This window comes from Bubalus bubalis, chromosome 16, assembly GCF_019923935.1.
Source record: "Bubalus bubalis isolate 160015118507 breed Murrah chromosome 16, NDDB_SH_1, whole genome shotgun sequence".
Taxonomy (NCBI): Eukaryota; Metazoa; Chordata; class Mammalia; order Artiodactyla; family Bovidae; genus Bubalus; species Bubalus bubalis.
In genome coordinates this window covers 801,074-818,686 of record NC_059172.1, presented here as the reverse complement: position 1 = coordinate 818,686, position 17,613 = coordinate 801,074, and the positions used below count along the sequence as shown (strand labels likewise).

Sequence of the window (17,613 nt, the reverse complement as noted above, 5' to 3'; positions counted from 1 at the left end):
GACATCATCTTCTGGCCCGGAGGCCTGTTAACATTTTAAGAAACTTATTTTTCTCTAAAGGTGATTATTCCAAAGTCAGGCACCAGCCTCCAAAAAAGCATTGGACAAAGCTGCATTTTACATTTCTATACACCCATTATATCAATCAATACACTGCCAAGGACACAGTAGGTAAGGAGTATGGAGACTTAGCCGCAAACATTGGCCCAACAAGTGAAAATCCCCTCACCAATACAATTTCTAATCAATCTTTTAACTACTCAAAGGAATCTGTGTTTAGGCAGTTTAGAACATCTCCTGCCTTTCACAGTTGGGAGGCTGTGAACAATCACATGTGGCCGGAAAAACCCATTCAGGCAGGCTAGAGGATTTCCAAAGGAGTTTGTAGGTTGAAACACTGTCACACCCAGGAATTATTAACTGGAGCTGTAAGCTAACTCTTTTTTTCAGAGAGAGGTAGTGGGGGACAGCCCCCTGTAAAGTCAGAGGTGTAGGTGAGAGCACAAAGCAGAAAGTAGGCAGACTCTGGTTTGGGGGGTAGATGCTCGAGAATTTCCAGGGGGACTCCTGAGGCTCGATCCCGCCTTTGCGTATGCCGAGCCTCCTTCCTCATGACCTTTGTCATGGGCGGAGTTCCTCACGCTGGCTCCCGGCAGTAATAGAATTCCAGTTGAGCTATTCCAGATCCTGAAAGATGATGCTGTGGAAAGTGCTGCACTCAATATGCAATATGCACTCAATATGCAATATGCACTCAATATGCAATATGCACTCAATATGCAATATGCCGGCTCCCGGCAGTGCCTACTATGTGCCATGTGCTCTGCACACAGTGGCCAGTGAGCCACAGTCTCTGTTCTCTGGTTGCTCTTTGTGGGAGGTACAGGCCCACAGGAACATACCATTATAACATGGAGCAGTAAGGGCTGTGATAGGAAGAGTGTAGGAATCTTTGGAAGCTCATAGAAAGAGTTTCTAAACCAGGTTAAAGAGATGAAAATGACAGTTTTGGGGAGAAGACTTTTCTCCTAAACTGAGATTTTTTTTTTTTCAAAAACATTAATAATTTTATTTGTTTATTTATTTGGTTGCACTGGGTATTCATTACAGCATGTGAGATCTTTAGTTGCGGCATAGGAAGTCTTGGCGCACGGGATCTAGTTCTCTGAAGAGGGATCAAACCCAGGTCCCCTGCATTGGGAGTTTGGAGTCTTGGCCACTGGGCCTCCAGGGAAGTCCCCTAAATTGAGATCCTAAAGATGATTGGGAGTTAGCATGATGAAGAGAAAAAGGAAGAAGCTGGACATATGCAAAAGCCTCTAAGCAGGAGAGAATTGGGGATATTCAGGGAACACACCAGAGGCTTTAATGTGTCTGACTTTGATGCATGAGGAGCAGATGGCAAGACCTATTTGGAGGAGACGTGTATGCCTCTCAGGAGACAAGACAGAACAGCAAGCAAGGCACTGTGCACACCCCTGCACACAGCACCGTCTAAGGGAGGGCCAGCCCCCTAGGCATCTCTCCAGGCTGGCCCGTGGACTCACTGCTGCCTCCAACCCGTGGAAGGAACGAGCTTGCCCCTTCCTCAGGGCGCGAGCAGGCAGGGACCTTTGTTCTCACTGCCCTCTGCGGCCGCGGGCCCCAGGAAAGCCTTGCCTGAAAGAGAAACAGAGGAGTTGAAATTGATGCGGTGCTGTTGAACCGGCTTATATTGACTTGTAATTTTCGGTGAGGATGACCGAACATCATTTTGTTAGCTTGAAGTAGGCTATGGTGAAACTGTTTATACCACATGCGGGCTTAGTCATTCAGTCGCGTCTGCCCCTTTGCGATCCGCTGCACTGCAGCCCCCCAGGCTCCTCTGTCCATGGCATTCTCCAGCCAAGAACGCTGGAGAGGGTTGCCATGCCCTCCTCCAGCGGATCTTCCCGACCCAGGGATTGAAGACCCTGCATTGCAGGTGGATTCCTTACTGTCCAGGGCCAAGTTCCACCCTCCAACCCTAGAAAGCCAGTTGTTAAATATTTACCAACACAACGATGAACGAAGATGGACGGGTCATGTACTTGGAATCTAGGAGCATCACCGCAGTCGCAACGCAGAGTGATTTGGAAGGAGTTAAGAGAAGAAGGCTGGTGAGGAGTCTGATACAGTGAACCGAACCACTGGTGAACACACTTCAGTGGAAGGAAAGGTATTTACAGTAACAATCGTATTATCATTTTTCATTAATTCTGCTTTTCCTATATAAAGCTCTGAAATATTTTGCAACTTTGATTTAAAAACCATAGACCAATTTGGTGGGAATTGAAATATTATTAATATTAATATATTAAATGGTGTCATTTATATTTTGCTCTTCAGGTCTTATTTTAATAAGATCTTCTTTTTAATTAGGTCTTCTTTTTAATCAGGTCTCTTCTCTTTAATCAGGTCTTCTTTTTAATTATATAATGTTTTCCTTTATCTTGTTCATCTTTACATCTTGCTCTTATTTACATTTACATATGAAAGCAATTTCATTTCTTTTTAAAGATCAGATGAAGGACCCTGGTAGGCTGTAGTCCATGGGGTCACTAAGAGTCGGACACAACTGAGCGACTTCACTTTCACTTTTCACTTTCATGTATTGGAGAAGGAAATGGCAACCCACTCCAGTGTTCTTGCCTGGAGAATCCCAGGGACGGGGGAGCCTGGTGGGCTTCTGTCTATGAGGTCGCACAGAATCAACCTAGCAGCAGCAGCAGCAGCATAGGGCCTGCATGGTGGCTCAGTGGTAAAGAATCCGCCTGCCAGTGTAGGAGATGCTGTTTGATCCCTGGTCCAAGATGATCCCACATACCACAGAGCAACTAAGCCCATGTTTCACAACTATTGAGCCTGTGCTCTAGAGCCTGTGAGCCACAAACAGCCCACAAACCACAACTACGGAGGCATAAGTGCCCGTGCTCTGCAACAAGGGAAGCCACTGCATGATTGACCCACACACCGCAGCTGGAGAGGAGTCCTCACTCACCGCAGCTGGAGAAAAGCCCCTAAGCAACAAAGACCCAGCAGAGCCAAAAATAAATAAAATTCTAAAAAAGATCAGTATCTATCCTCACACTTTTTTCTCTCGTTGAATTGGCGTGGATAACTTCTATAACATTGAAAAGAGGAAGAAATTTGCTCTTTGACCTCAATGCTTGTTTGCTCTAGACCATATGTGCACGTGTGTGTGCGTGTGTGTGTATCAGAGAGAGAGAAAGACTGGGATTCCTTGGAGTTTCAGACAATACCCTGAAGAAATAGCAGTTTTCAATTCGCAACATGTAAACGCGTGCACATTTAAGTGACCTGCACATTCAGTATGAGGAAACAATTGTCCAGATGGGATCTGAAAGCAAATTTCTTTGGAGTTTGGGGAAATAAACCCAGTGTATATCAAAGAGAAGAAATGTTGCTTGTCAAAGAGGAAGCCGGATGATGAGTGGGTGCAGAGTGTGGACAGATGTGCCTCCAGAAGGAGGAAACACATGCGGCGGGAGGGATGTTAGCACTGTTATCTCCTCCTTCAGGCAGAGGCATGGTTAAAACCCATCTTGATAAGTTTGCCCCCACCAGAAAAAAGGCACTTTGGTATACGTTTCAATGTTCACTGTTGTGAAAGATAGAGGAGTGTGTTTATACAAAGACCCAAAGTGAGGGTACAGAGGACAATAAGCATCTCAATGGGGGAAGGAGGTGGCAAAAGCTGGGGCATGAAATAGTTGAAACTCACAAGACGCGTCTCAGTTACTGATTTGCATTTTGCAAGTTTCTGTTGAAAATTCTCACAAAATAGCCTTGTGTCCAAACACCAAAGACCATTCTCAGTCTCTTTCCTCTCTAAACCTCAAGTTTAGTTTCTGATTATTCTCTGCAAACATAATGAAGTATTATAGACTGCTCCCAGAAAGCACCATAAGGAGACATTTCTTTGAGGTCTTTTCTAGAAGATACGGTGTAACTTCTCTAAAGGAGACGTGAGAGAATGAAAAATCCCGAGGCTCTATTTAAACTAAAAATAGAGCTACCTTGTGATCCAGCAATCCCACTCCTGGGCATATATCTGGGGAAAATCATAACTTGACAAGATACATGCACCCCAATGTTCATTTCAGTACTACTTACAATATCCAGAACGTGGAAGCAGCTTAAACATCCACCAACAGAGGACTTGATAAAGAAGCTGTGGCACATCTATACGCTGGAATATTACTCAGCCATAAAAAAGAAAGAAGGAGTGCCACTTGCAGCAACATGAGAGAATCTAGAGAAAGACAGAAACACTCCTATCTGCAAACAGTGCTTCAGCCTTAGGCTACCTGTGAGGCCCAGTCCTCTCAAGACAATTGGAGGACTTCTGACATAGGAATGGCTGACCTGGGTCACAAACAGAGAAAACACCAGGAGAGAAGCACAGTCTCTTTTTGCCCTGCGGTTCTCTCTCACCTTTGCAGTTCCAACTAAACCCTCTCATTTTGGGGTTCTGTAAATCCTGCTGATTTCAGAAAGAATTATCCTCCAAGAGTCTCAAATCTCCCCAATTCACACTCATCCCAATTCAGTAGCCCATTCAATTTTGCTCTTAATGATAACAAGAAAAGCCCTGTTGATCTTAATCAGTGAGGAAACTTATCTTTCTGACCAATGTCTTAAGTATGAAGATAGTTATCCACATCATGAATCACCCATCTTAGCTGGCCATCCGGAGACTCTTGAGAGGGAGTCCGCCAAGGCTAACGGTAACACTGCCCTTCATCCCTGGAGAGCTCTGCTAGCGAAGCAATGGAGGCAGAGAGCAGGAGCAGGACAGAGCTTGCTCTCCCCACTCCACAGGAGCCCACCAGGTAGGCGCAAGCTGTTGGTTGTTTCTATTCCCAGTCACTTAATGAACTGGAGATAGTCACAGTGCTGGGGTGATGCCAGGTCGTAAACTTGGGCCTGGGCCCACTGGGCTTAATGAAAATACCGAATATAAAGAAGTTATTTGCTATACTTTCCCAGTAGTTCTCTCTGGTCAATGGGAGAAGGTTTTTATTTAGCTGTAAGTTTTCTAACAAAAGAGGCTCATATTCTAGGCTTGAAGTAGGGGCTTTGTACCCTCTTGCCTCTGTGTCTGATGTGTGTGAATCTCTGTGACTCTCAAGCTGCGGGGTCCTGCCCCACTGTCTAGAGGGAAATGTTCGCAGGGTGAAATCTGGTGGAGATGTGCATAGTTTAGTTTCCCTTTGGATACAGAAGATCAGCACGTACGGGGAGTGTGTTAGTCGCTCAGTCTCTCCGACTCTTTGCAACCCCGTGGACTGTAGCCCGCCAGGCTCCTCTGTCCATGGAATTCTCCAGGCAGGAATACTGTAGTGGGTTGCCATGCCCTTCTCCAGGGGATCTTCCTGACCTAGCGATCTAACCCAGGTCTCCTGCATTGCAGGCAGATTCTTTACCATCTGGGAACCCCCAACACATAATAAAACTTTCTTTTAAAGGTTTGAGGAGAAACTGAAGACAGAGCTTCAGAAATCAGTAACAGATTCAAAGTCATTGTAAAATATTAAGTACACTCCAGTGCTTGGGAAGACGTGGTGCTGCCAGTGAGCCTCCTCTAAGGATGAGATAGGAACAGAGATCAGCAGACCTTTCAAAGTCACTCCTTTATGCACATGAAGTTGACTATGTCATTGACAACCTCTTTTCAGATACATTTCTATGTTAAAAAGACTGAGAGTGTGTAGGTAAACATGTTTGATAGTTTTTACTCTTACTCACCAGCATAGATTAATGAGAAAGAACCTGGCAATAACTCTGGACTAAGAATAAGAAGGGCTTCCCTGCTTCCCTGGTGGCTCAGATGGTAAAACATCCTCTTGCAATCAAGAGACCTGGGTTTGATCTCTGGGTCGGGAAGCTCACCTGGAGAGGGGAATGACTATCCACTCCAATATTCTTGCCTAGAGAATTCCATGGACAGAGGAGGCTGGTGGGCTACATTACAGTCCTTAGGGTTGCAAAGAATCCGACATGACTGAGTGATTAAGTACACACAAGCACAAGAATAAGAAGACTTGGTATGGTTTTTGTTCCATCTAACCATGATCAGATACTGATCCTGGCCACTAACTTGGACCCTCTGAGCCTCTGAGTTTCCTGTACTTTTACTGTGAAGATTTTAATTACAGAATTATTTTGAAAAATAAGCAAAACTCTCCTTTCTGTCAGTTGAGATCTTTGCATGGAGACTTAGAGAGTTTTCTCACAGCTGCATTTCTGTGTAAACTTCACAGGGCATCTGAAATTGAACTTGCAGAAATATCTCTCCAGGAAAGCGTCTTACTGGAAAGGCCTGCCCCAACCGCACCACGCCAAACGTGGCTGACTGTTTTGAAGAGAGAGCTGGAATTCCTGGGGGTGAGTGAGCCTCCTCCAACCTCAACTAGAGTAAAGACTGGCTCTAGGAAAGAGTATTTGGTGGCATCAACATAGCTTCCCTACTCAGACTCACGGAGGGAAAAACCTAGAAGAAAATTATTGAAACTCACCACACTCTGTTAGGCAGGGTCCTAACAGTGGCTCAGTTGGCAAAGAATCTGCCTGCAGTGCAGGAGCCCCAGGTTCAATCCCTGGATTGGGAAGATTCCCTGGAGAGGGAAATGGCAACCCACTCCAGTATTCTTACCTGGGAAATCTCACCAGAAGATCCTGGTGGACTGCAGTCCGTGGGGTTCCCAGGGTCAGACACGACTTAGCAATTGATCCACCACCTCCAGGCACCCTGTTGGGTAGAAAGAAGCATTTCCTCATGAAGACTAGGGTTAGACCAGCAAGTAGGATCTGCCAACTCTGTTCAGTTGCCAATGGGTCAATATCATCCTGTGAATGATTTATAATCTCTGTCTTCTCATAGATAGAAAGAGCCATTATTAATGTCCACCATGAGCGTGTAAAAAAGGCCCAGGAGATGGCTATGTTTGCATGACCTCATGGCTATGCTTGCATGAGGTCATGCCAGTATAAATTCTTAGAGTGGCCAGACGATACTGGAAAATACTGCATTTGGATCCTTTTGAGGACTGCCTAAGACACCAAAGCAACTTCTCACATTTGGCCTCAATTATAAGGAAATTGATGTAATCTTAGAAAAATACCTTCTGATTTCACAAAATCTATGCATTTTTCTACAGGTAACACAAATTCTGATTGGTTTGATATACGTTTATTTTGGAATAATTGTGAGCGCCAAGATCAATGGTTCAGAGTTTACTGAATACTTTTTTTCATCATTTAAAGCTGGCTACCCATTCTGGGGAGCCCTATTTGTGAGTATATGTCTACAGTTGTCTGAAATAATACTGCACGTGGCTTTTCTTTTATCCAGATCAGATCTAACAATTGTTTATTCTCGTGTTGAGAATATATGAGTGTATTCTAATATGTATATGGATATATATATAAATATAGATGCATACTCACAGTTTACAAGGCACTTTGGGTTAAATTAGCTAATACATGTTTATGTATTGCTCAAGGGGCATTAAGTAAGAATCGAACCTAAACTTTCAGAATCTAACTTGAGAAAAATTTGTGTAACACCATTTATCAGTAAAGCTATCTTAGCAAAGGTAGTGGAGAAGGCAACGGCACCCTACTCCAGTACTCTTGCCTGGAAAATCCCATGGATGGAGGAGCCTGGTAGGCTGCAGTCCATGGGGTCGCTAAGGGTCGGACACGACTGCGCGACTTCACTTTCACTTTTCACTTTCATGCACTGGAGAAGGAAATGGCAACCCACTCCAGTGTTCTTGCCTGGAGAATCCCAGGGACGGGGGAGCCTGGTGGCTGCCGTCTATGGGGTCACACAGAGTCGGACACGACTGAAGTGACTTAGCAGCAGCAGCAGCAAAGGTAGAGGGGAGAGATTGTTGAAATGAGGAGAGCAAGGCTGACATCTGGTGAACTTCGACTGTGCCCTAGAAACTCTGTTAGGCACTTTCTCATTGTATCTCTTTCAGTCATTGTACTAGTTAGAAACCAGAAGGCTGAATGAGCTCATAAAAATACAGTTTTTATTGAAGTATAACAGATATATAATAAACACCACCTATTTAAGGTGTATAATTTGATAAATTTTGACATGACACGTGAGAACCTTTCCACATCAATATAACGAAGATACTCATCATGGCCAAAAATCTCCTGTTGCCCTTGGTCACCCCTCCCTCAGCCTCTGTCCTCCTATCCTCAAGCAGTCGCTTGTTTTCTGTCACAGCAGACTAGTTTGCATTCTCTGGAGTTTTATATAAGTGAATGATAATGCCATCTTCTCTCTAACGCCTGGCTTCTCGCACTCAGCATGCTTGTTTCTGATTAATCCGTGTTGTTTTTTGCATCAACATTTTGTTTCACGAGGATATATTTTAACCCTAAAAATACTGCATTGGCTTGGCCCTCTGCTAAATACGCAGGTCTCAGGTCACTTGTTTAAAACTCTCCTTAAACTTTTGCTGTATTTAATTTGAAACTTTCTTACTGTCTTTTCATTCCGATCATTTAGTTCATTAGGTGTCTCTCAACTCACCACACAATCTGAATCTATGAAATGTTCTGAATGTGTGCTCCTGGTTGATAATCTCACTAAATCCTTCACCATGTGTATTTTCATAATGGCTGTATGTCTACAAGATAGATGGCAGACTCTGGAGACAGACATGTGTTTCTCGCCCAGAGGAACTGACACTGTAATGTACAAGATGCTCGTACGAGCGAATGATCACAATAAAATGCGAGTTGTGTTACAGCAGAGCCACGCCCCAGGGGCTGCTGGACTTCACAGCACTTAGTGGGGACCCATGGACTCTCAGAGTTAGCATTACCTGGCAGCCTGGTACAAACGAAGACTCTCAGGCCACATCTAGGACTTACTGGGTAACAATTTGCATTTTAGCAAGATAATTCACATGGACATTTAATTTAGAGATGCTTTCTATAGGAAATTAGAAAAATAAAATAATAAAACTAAAAAATAAAATGGATTAAAGGACATCCTATAGAATGCCCACAACTACCTTCTATTTGGAAGGTGAGGATGAAAGGGACACAGAGAAGAACAGAGACCCACTGTGCTTTTTCCCCCTCCTTCCTTTTGAACAGTTTGCTATTTCTGGAGTTTTGTCAATCATGTCTGAAAGGAAACCTTCAGCATATCTGGTGAGTTGCATTCTGTCTTTATCCTTGAGAAGGTAAGAAAAATTTAATTTTAAGAGTCTTGAAGGAGACACACTGTTATCTCTTATGAGTGAATGTGGATATGTGATTTTCTTCCGATCTACTTTTGTCTTGGATATAGTCACTAAACATGTAATCATTAAAATACCAATTGTATCACTTAAAAACAATGACTGTATTACTTTGACACTTGTTGAAAAAATACCCTCACACCAGCTATGTCCTCACACTATAGTCCTGTGATCCAACAAATGATTCGTTTCCAATTAAGGAGTCTATTTGATGAGAGACTATGAGTATAGTTTGTCTAGTCAAAGCTATGGTTTTCCCAGTAGTCATGTACAGATGTTAGAGTTGGATCATAAAGAAGGCTGAGCTCTGAAGAATTGATGCTTTTGAACTGTGGTGTTGGAGAAGACTCTTGAGAGTCTGCTGGATAGGTCAGAGATCAAACCAGTCCATTCTAAAGGAAATCAACCCTGAATAATTCATTGGAAGGACTGATGCTGAAGTTGAAGCTCTGGCCACCTGATGTGAAGAGCCCACTCATGAGACAAGACCCTAGTGCTGGGAAAGATTGAAGGCAGGAGGAGAAGGGGACAACAGAGGACAAGATGGTTAGACTCAGTGGACATGAGTCTGAGCACACTCTGGGAGATAGTGAAAGAGGGGAACCTGGGGGGCTACAGTCCACGGGGTCACAAAGAGTTGGACACGACTCAGCAACTGAACAGCAGCAACAGCAATAGGAGTATTCATGTGGGTCTTCCTGCATGCAGTCTTAGAAAGTTGTAGGTCCTTATTATACAAGTACAGTTTCTACATGTCCCTTTGTAATCTGTATTTTGAATAAATGGACTTCCCTGGTGGCTCAGATGGTAAAGCTTCTGCCTACAATGTGGGAGACCTGGGTTCAATCCCTGGGTCAGGAAGATCCTTTGGAGAAGGAAACGGCAACCCACTCCAGTATTCTTGCCTGGAAAATCCCATGGATGGAGGAGCCTGGTGGGCTACAGTCCATGGGGTCACAAAGAGTTGGACACGACTGAGTGACCTCACTTTTTTCCCTTTGCATAAGTGCGGAGTTTGTTGGATATATCCAGCCCTGAAATGCAGGTAGGTTTACTGAACACTGCGGCAGGGGCGGGACCCAGTCTAAATGTTCCCCTTTGTCGTCAGATCCGCGGATGCCTGGGAGCAAATGTGGTTAGCGGCGTGGCCGCAGGAACAGGCGTCGGCATCCTCATCAGTAACCTGAAGCAGAGCGCCACTTACGTCTACGGCTGCGAGGAGGTCTATGTGAACGACAACTGCTCTCTGGCCTGCTTCTCCACCGTGTGTATTTCTCATGGGAAGGCTGAGACCCTGGTCCTGATCTAAGTGGGACGCCTTCTTTCCCTTTCTATGAACACCACCCTTTCCTGCCACCGCATCACGTAATGCAGTGTTCTGGAGGCTCGTGCCCAGCGTCGTGCCAGCCTCCTTCCCCCACCTCGACCTGAATCCCGCAAGGGTGGTGCCGGGGGCTTTGAGTAACCACCTCCTGGTTTCCGCACGTGTCATTCTATAGGAACTGGCCATGTGCTGAGTGGGCATGGGTGATGAAAACAGGGGCCGCTGTAAGGGAATGCGCTTTCCCACCCCTTGACTCCACTTGTGCTTTGGTTGTTGTTGGCTGTTGCTCAACAGGAGGTTGTGGCGATGATCCTGTTTCTCACCATCCTGGGCTTTGGCAGCGCTGTATCACTCATAGCTTATGGAATTGGCGAGATAATTGAAGCAAATCAGGTAGGCGGAGGCCTGATATTAAATCCTAAATGATAAAGGACTTGAGCTTTGTTGCTTATAAGTATGGCCTGGGTTTCCTGCAACATTGCTTCCAGTTTCAATATTCCATTTCTCCAAGTTTCAGGATTTTGGTTTCCAAATCTCATGTTTTGAATGAATTAATTTATTTTAACCTCACTCATTATTAGAGAAAAGCAAATCAAAACCACAATGAGGTATCATCTCCCACCAATCAGAATGGCCATCATCAAAAAGTCAACAAACAATACATGCTGGAGAGGGTGTGAAGAAATGGGAGCCAAATCTCGTGTTTTGAATCAAATTTTCCACTCACAAACCTCATAGTATTAATATAATTCCTTTGGTTGAAGTTTAGGAAAGTAAGATCTTCATCATTTTAGGAAATGCAGATGCTTCAAAGTATTAAGCATATGTTGAGCATAAGAGACAAATATACAGGTAGCACATGTTAGAAACACTTAAATATCTGGGCTTTTAAAAATTTGTTCCTGCTCTCTTTTTCTTGGATTTCACCTTCCCACATGCTCTGAAGCCTGTATTTTGTTTCCTCTCTGAGTCATGACTACCAACTGCGCTTCCACTTGTCTTACCCAGTTTTATACCTGTGACGTATGAAAGAGAGTTAGAAATACCTGATGCATACACATTTACTCAGATCTTCCAGGTAAAACACACTCCCTCCATCTTTCCACTTACCTGAAGCATTCAAGTCTGCCTGCCTTTTCTGATCCCTTTCCTTCAGAGATAAGTAAGATAAGAGATGTACCAAATTTCAGATACAGAATCATCTCAACAACTTCTCATTGACAATTTCTTTGGAACCCACTTGGCCAGCCAACCTGGTTTGTTGGAGATGGAAGTATTGTTGCTGTTGTTGTTCAGTCGCTCAGTCACGTCTGACTCTTTGCGACCCCATGGACTGCAGCACGCCAGGGTTCCCTGTCCTTCACCATCTCCTGGAGCTTACTCAGACTTGTGTCCCTTGAGTCAGTGATGCCATCCAACCATCTCATCCTCTGTCATCACCTTCTCCTCCTGCCTTCAATCTTTCTCAGCATCATGGTCTTTCCAATGAGTCAGCTCTTCACATCAGGTGGCTACAATATCACAGTGTAATGGCAGGCTGTGAAGAAAGCTGAGCAACAAAGAATTGATGCTTTTGAACTGTGGTGTTGGAGAAGACTCTTGAGAGTCCCTTGGACTGGAAGGAGATCCAACCAGTCCATTCTGAAGGAGATCAGCCCTGGGATTTCTTTGGAAGGAATGATGCTAAAGCTGAAACTCCAGTACTTTGGCCACCTCATGCGAAGAGTTGCCTCATTGGAAAAGACTCTGATGCTGGGAGGGATTGGGGGCAGGAGGAGAAGGGGACAACAAAGGATGAGATGGCTGGATGGCATCACTGACTCGATGGAGGTGAGTCTGAGTGAACTCTGGGAGTTGGTGATGGACAGGGAGGTCTGGTGTGCTGTGATTCATGGTGTCGCAAAGAGTCAGACACCACTGAGCGACTGAACTGAACTGAGCTGAATGGTAGGCTGTGAGATACAAAAAAAGATGAGATATGGCTCTTAAGCAAATATTCTAATGGCAGAAAACTCTTGGTGATTGATCACGTTTTTTCCCCCTCACCTCATCAGATTCCAGAAGATCGTCTTTATGAAGAAGTAAATATATATGCACCAATTTACAGCGAGTTGGAAGAAAGAGAGGAGACAACTTCTCCTGCTGATTCGTAAGACTCATGTGTCCAGAACATTCTGATTCACGGCAAAAGGCTTAGAAAGCCATGGTCTCTGTGTAAGAGGCTACTGGCAAAATTTCAATTCTTTCTATGACTTGACAAGTTTATATTATGGTTTATTCTCCAGACGGCAATATTCTATTTTTGTTGTCTCTGTTCACTTAAATTTACCCCCCTCCATTTGTAGATAAGATAGACTCCTGTATTTCTTGTTTTCTGTTACTATGTCAATCCCATCCCTTCTGGGATGTCCACCTGTAATAAGTAAGCATAACTGTGCAAATAGGAAAAACAAGAGGAAGACTGGCTGAGAGCTGAGTTAAGCTTAACAGTTGGATAATATTTGCCCTTAGCCTTTTTGAGAGCTGCAGATGTGTGTGATCTGTGACCCCTTTCCGACTGCAAGCACCTTGAGGGCAAAGTCCATTCAGCAAACTCAAACTGAGAGCCAGCTAAGTGAAACTGATGGCACCTGTCTCCTTCACATTGTGTATTCCAGTATTTCATCCATGGTGGGTGCTCAGTGTGGGTGTATGGGGTGTAGGGGTGAAGATTCAGAGAAGGTATATCACCAGGTCGAGTCAGGAGTAGCATAGGAAAGGAGAAATTTTGGAGATTATAAGACCAAATTGACATAAATTAAGAATAGAGGCAGAAAGACTCTGTTAGACGGACTATGCATAGAGATTCTTTAGGCATGTATTAAGCATTTGGGTGGATACATATCAAATTAGCAATAGCTATTTCCTCATTGTGTTTGGTCTTATATGAACAAAACAGCATGGTGTGTTAGAAGGATTGCTGATGTTATAAAGTGCCCTGGAATACCAGGCCTATTGCTTATTTATCGAGTGAGCGTTGCAAATCCTTTAACGTTTTACTTAATCAGGGTTTTTTCATCTGTGACATTAAGATATTAGGAATAATTTACCTGCCAGCTCTAAAAGTGTGTGTAGAAACACATGCAAACACAGGATAAATTAGTATATGTGCTGCCAAAGCAAGCGCCACAGTATAAATTAAAAGTGCTCTAAAAAAAGAAATTATTGTGGAATCCATTCATATTAACTCATGAATATTCATTCACGCTCACACACAGCAATCTCCAAATCTTAGTAGTCTCTAATGATATAACATTTAAGTCCATTTTATCTTGAAAGTCCCACTTCCTAATCCCACTTCAACTTTCTCTTGAATATGCATTCTGCTTGACCACCTCACGTCAGCATCCTGGGTTGAAATGTGCTTTCTTCCTTTCTGTTTTTGGTTGACTTTCTCCTTTCCGTAAAACCTGTCTTAAATCCCATCTCATTCTTTAAGTTTTTCTAGTTGATTGCTTCTCTCTCTAGATGATGTTTTTCTAATCAAACACACACACACACACGCACACACATTTCTTATACTCTATATAATTTACTATAGGCAAATATTTTATGTCCCCTCAATGATAATATATTTTTTCAGAGACACAAAATCTCATAAAAATCTATATTTTGCCTGAATCAGCAGCACATTCACTGATACAATATTGCTCAAAATTGTTTGCAGACTGATGAATAAACAGTAGGGAGTTTTATTAAGTTACTCACTATATCTGGTGAGATGTAAACCGTAAAGGGAAAATCACTTAATGAAGAATGTGAAATGGAAGAAGAATCAATTAAGACCTGAGCTAAAATGAAGTCAGTGGAAATGAAGAGAAATGACAGTTTCTAAAAAATGGAGAAAGAGTTATTGGTCTTCCCACTACTGAGCTGAATTAAAGAATGAAACCAGAGAGGCAACCGGTTGCTTAACATGTTACGCGTTTGAATCTAGGATCAAGGAACATTGGGTAATGTTGAAAGACAGAGGAAGTGAGAAATACAAACGGACACGTGAGGAGTACAGACAGAGCCAGATTAAGTTCAGCTTTAGACTGTCATTTTTAGGAGATTGAAGGGAAATGCAGTTTCAGCTTGCCTGATAGTGTTCAGGGCAGAGTGCTGGTAAGCATGGATTTTGGTGACAGAGGTTTACTATTGTTGTAAGAGAGATCAGTATTAAATGAAGAAAATTAACACTCTAAGAGAATTATATTGAGAGAAAAGCAAGGCCCAGTTAGCCTTTACATGCCTGTAACCAGTGGGGACATGCACATCACGGGGTGGCGGGATGGGGCGGGGGGAGGAGAGGAAATACCCAGGGCAGAAAACAAGAGAATTAGGCAGGAAAATGCACCGTGAAGCTGCAGCCAACAGGTAGCCCAAAGTAGACAGAGGTTAGACAAAGAATAAGTAACCTCAGAGACAGTATCTGCTGACTTGAGGAAGAGACAAATCAATAGGGATAGATCCACGTAAGATGTAGAGATGGGACAGAGAAAACAGCAGTAGTGAATGAATGAGAAGGCGCAGAGAAACTCAAAACAGGGCTATGGTGACGCATGAGATAGCAAAACACTTGCAGAAATATTAGAGAGACGACGGGGGCATGTGTGATGCAAGAAGGAGAGACGAGATTGTGAACAGAAGATGGTAAAGAAAACTAAGCTCTCCAAATGAGTTTGTTTCTTTTGACATTTTTAAAGAGAAGGCAAAAATAGTTCACACTTATAGCCTAAATCTTGATAGAAGAGTCCTGGGGAGAGACTGAAGGAATCAGCTGGGAGTATTATTCACAAATTAATTAATGAAATAATTAGGTACATTTTATTTATTTGGACTGCCAAAATTAAAAATTGATAAGTAGGTGTTAATTTCCCCAGGCTAGGCAAGAGACCACATAACCATGCAACCAATGATGACGTCAGTTTTTATGCTTATGTGACCTTAGGAGCCTAGGTTTCCTGTTTTCATTTTTTCTGAAATTAAAATTTTGTTTCCCCAAACTTGACAACAGCTTAAAAATATACTCTTTTACTGCATAGCTTGCCAAACTGATTCACCATTTTTAATCATTCATAGATAAAATCACACACTTTTGAGGAAAATATATTCACTTCCAAACCTGGCCCACCAGGACCTCCAACAGTGACTCTGGTCTACCTTTTTATTGTATAATATTTTACTCTGCTCTTTCCTCCACTCAGTTAATATTTTAACTGCATATTGGCTGTGTATCTCTATGTACATCACACTTTTTTTTTTGTCTTAAGATCATTCTGATAGTTGTTCTTTATCTTCCTGTCTTTTATCACGTGCCTGCTGTAGGCATCCACTGAGAATGCAACTGGAATGCTCTTCACATATTTAGTGTCTCAATTTATCTTTTTTAAAACATCAACTTAAAGGTTATTTTCTCTATTAGGACCGCCTAATGTACATGTATTCACCCAGCCTGCTTCATAATCACTTGACCCCATGAAACAATGTATTATCATGTATTATCAGTGTATTTTTTATCTCCTTGATATATCCTTAATCACTAGTATTTGTTCAATAAATCAGAATCATTTATTTCTTATCTGTGTGTGTGTATCTGTGTATGTGTGTGTGTGTGTGTGTGTACATTAGGGAGGAGATTGATCAGGGATAATTGGGGATCAAAATATCAATTCAGTGATGCTAAGGACCAAGAACAGTTCCTGGGTCTGCATTTTAAATAATGCTTTATCAAATGGGATAATCTGTAAACAACCCCACAGACAGAAAATGGACTAAAACAACAATCGCTGGCCTTCTTGCCAATGAATGGTGGGTCAAGTTGAAAGGAACCTGAGCTGTGAGTTGCATTTTACAAGTTAGTCCTGACTCCTATTTGTTTTGCTATGAGTCAGTATTTTCCCTTTGAGGACCTCAGTTTTTCCACCTGACAATGAGCACTTTGGACCAAAAAGCCCCAGCTGAACTTCCTGCTTCCATATTCCCTGCTTTTAGACAGTTCGGATGGCTGGTGATCATGATCACTAAGCTTGTGAGTGGGACAGCAGCCGCAATCAGAGCTCTTTCGTGCTACTTGAGCTATGGTCCGGCAAGACATCTGGGACAGCAACGTTCATTCTAAACTCCTGGGACAAAAGCTAATCAAAGTTCCCTCTTTAAAAATTATCTTAGAAAACATTCTCCCCAGGACTTCCCTGGTGGTCCAGAGGTTAAAATACCCCCTCCCAATGCAGGGATCGGATTCAGTCCCTGCTAAGAGAGCTAGATCCCACAGGCTGGAACCAAAGATCCTGCATGTGTGCTGAGACCCAGCGCAGCCAAATAATACATAAATATTAAAAGTTTTTTTCACAGATAATTCTCATTCTATGAGGTACAGCTCTACTTATGAAACACTGATAAAACGGAGTACCGTTTCATACCTTCAGCTTGGTTTAGACCACTGAGGCCGTCGGTAGTCACCACCTGTGCGACATGAGCGCGTCCCTCCACTGGAAAAACCTCTGCTCATTCCATAAACTGTCAAGAGGGCTCAGCTTGCATCTCCCAAACAACTTCCGTCTGGGAATCCCTGCATAGTGTTATGCTGAACAACACGGAGGAGCAGAGACTGTTTAGAATGTGAACGCTGCATGAAATATGCTGTCTTAGGCTGTGCTAAGTCACCTCTCTTTGTGACCCTTATGGACTGTAGCCCACTAGGCTCCTCTAGCCATGGGATTCTCCAGGCAAGAATACTGGAGTGGGTTGCCATGCTCTCCTCCAGGGGATCTTCCCGACCCAGGGATTGAACCCACATCTTTTACATCTCTTGCATTGGCAGGCAGGTTCTTGGCCATTAGTGCCAACTGGGAAGCCCTGCATGAAATATACCCAGAAGCAAATTGTAGAAGCTACACTAGATGAATACTCAATGGCTCAGTCTTGTCTGATTCTTTGCAATCCTTTGGGACT

At 43.2% G+C, this 17,613-nt stretch overlaps 1 protein-coding gene across 1 annotated transcript; it reads left to right on the top strand.

Moving 5' to 3' along the window:
• The first annotated feature begins 4,216 nt into the window (after positions 1-4,216).
• MS4A2 (membrane spanning 4-domains A2) lies at positions 4,217-16,240 on the top strand. Its single transcript, XM_006068061.4, has 7 exons — positions 4,217-4,874; positions 6,306-6,429; positions 7,203-7,337; positions 9,169-9,225; positions 10,423-10,578; positions 10,933-11,031; positions 12,693-16,240. Exons 1-7 carry the CDS (start codon positions 4,813-4,815, stop codon positions 12,789-12,791), a joined length of 732 nt encoding a protein of 243 aa, XP_006068123.2. The 5' UTR covers positions 4,217-4,812; the 3' UTR covers positions 12,792-16,240.
• The last annotated feature ends 1,373 nt before the right edge of the window (positions 16,241-17,613 follow it).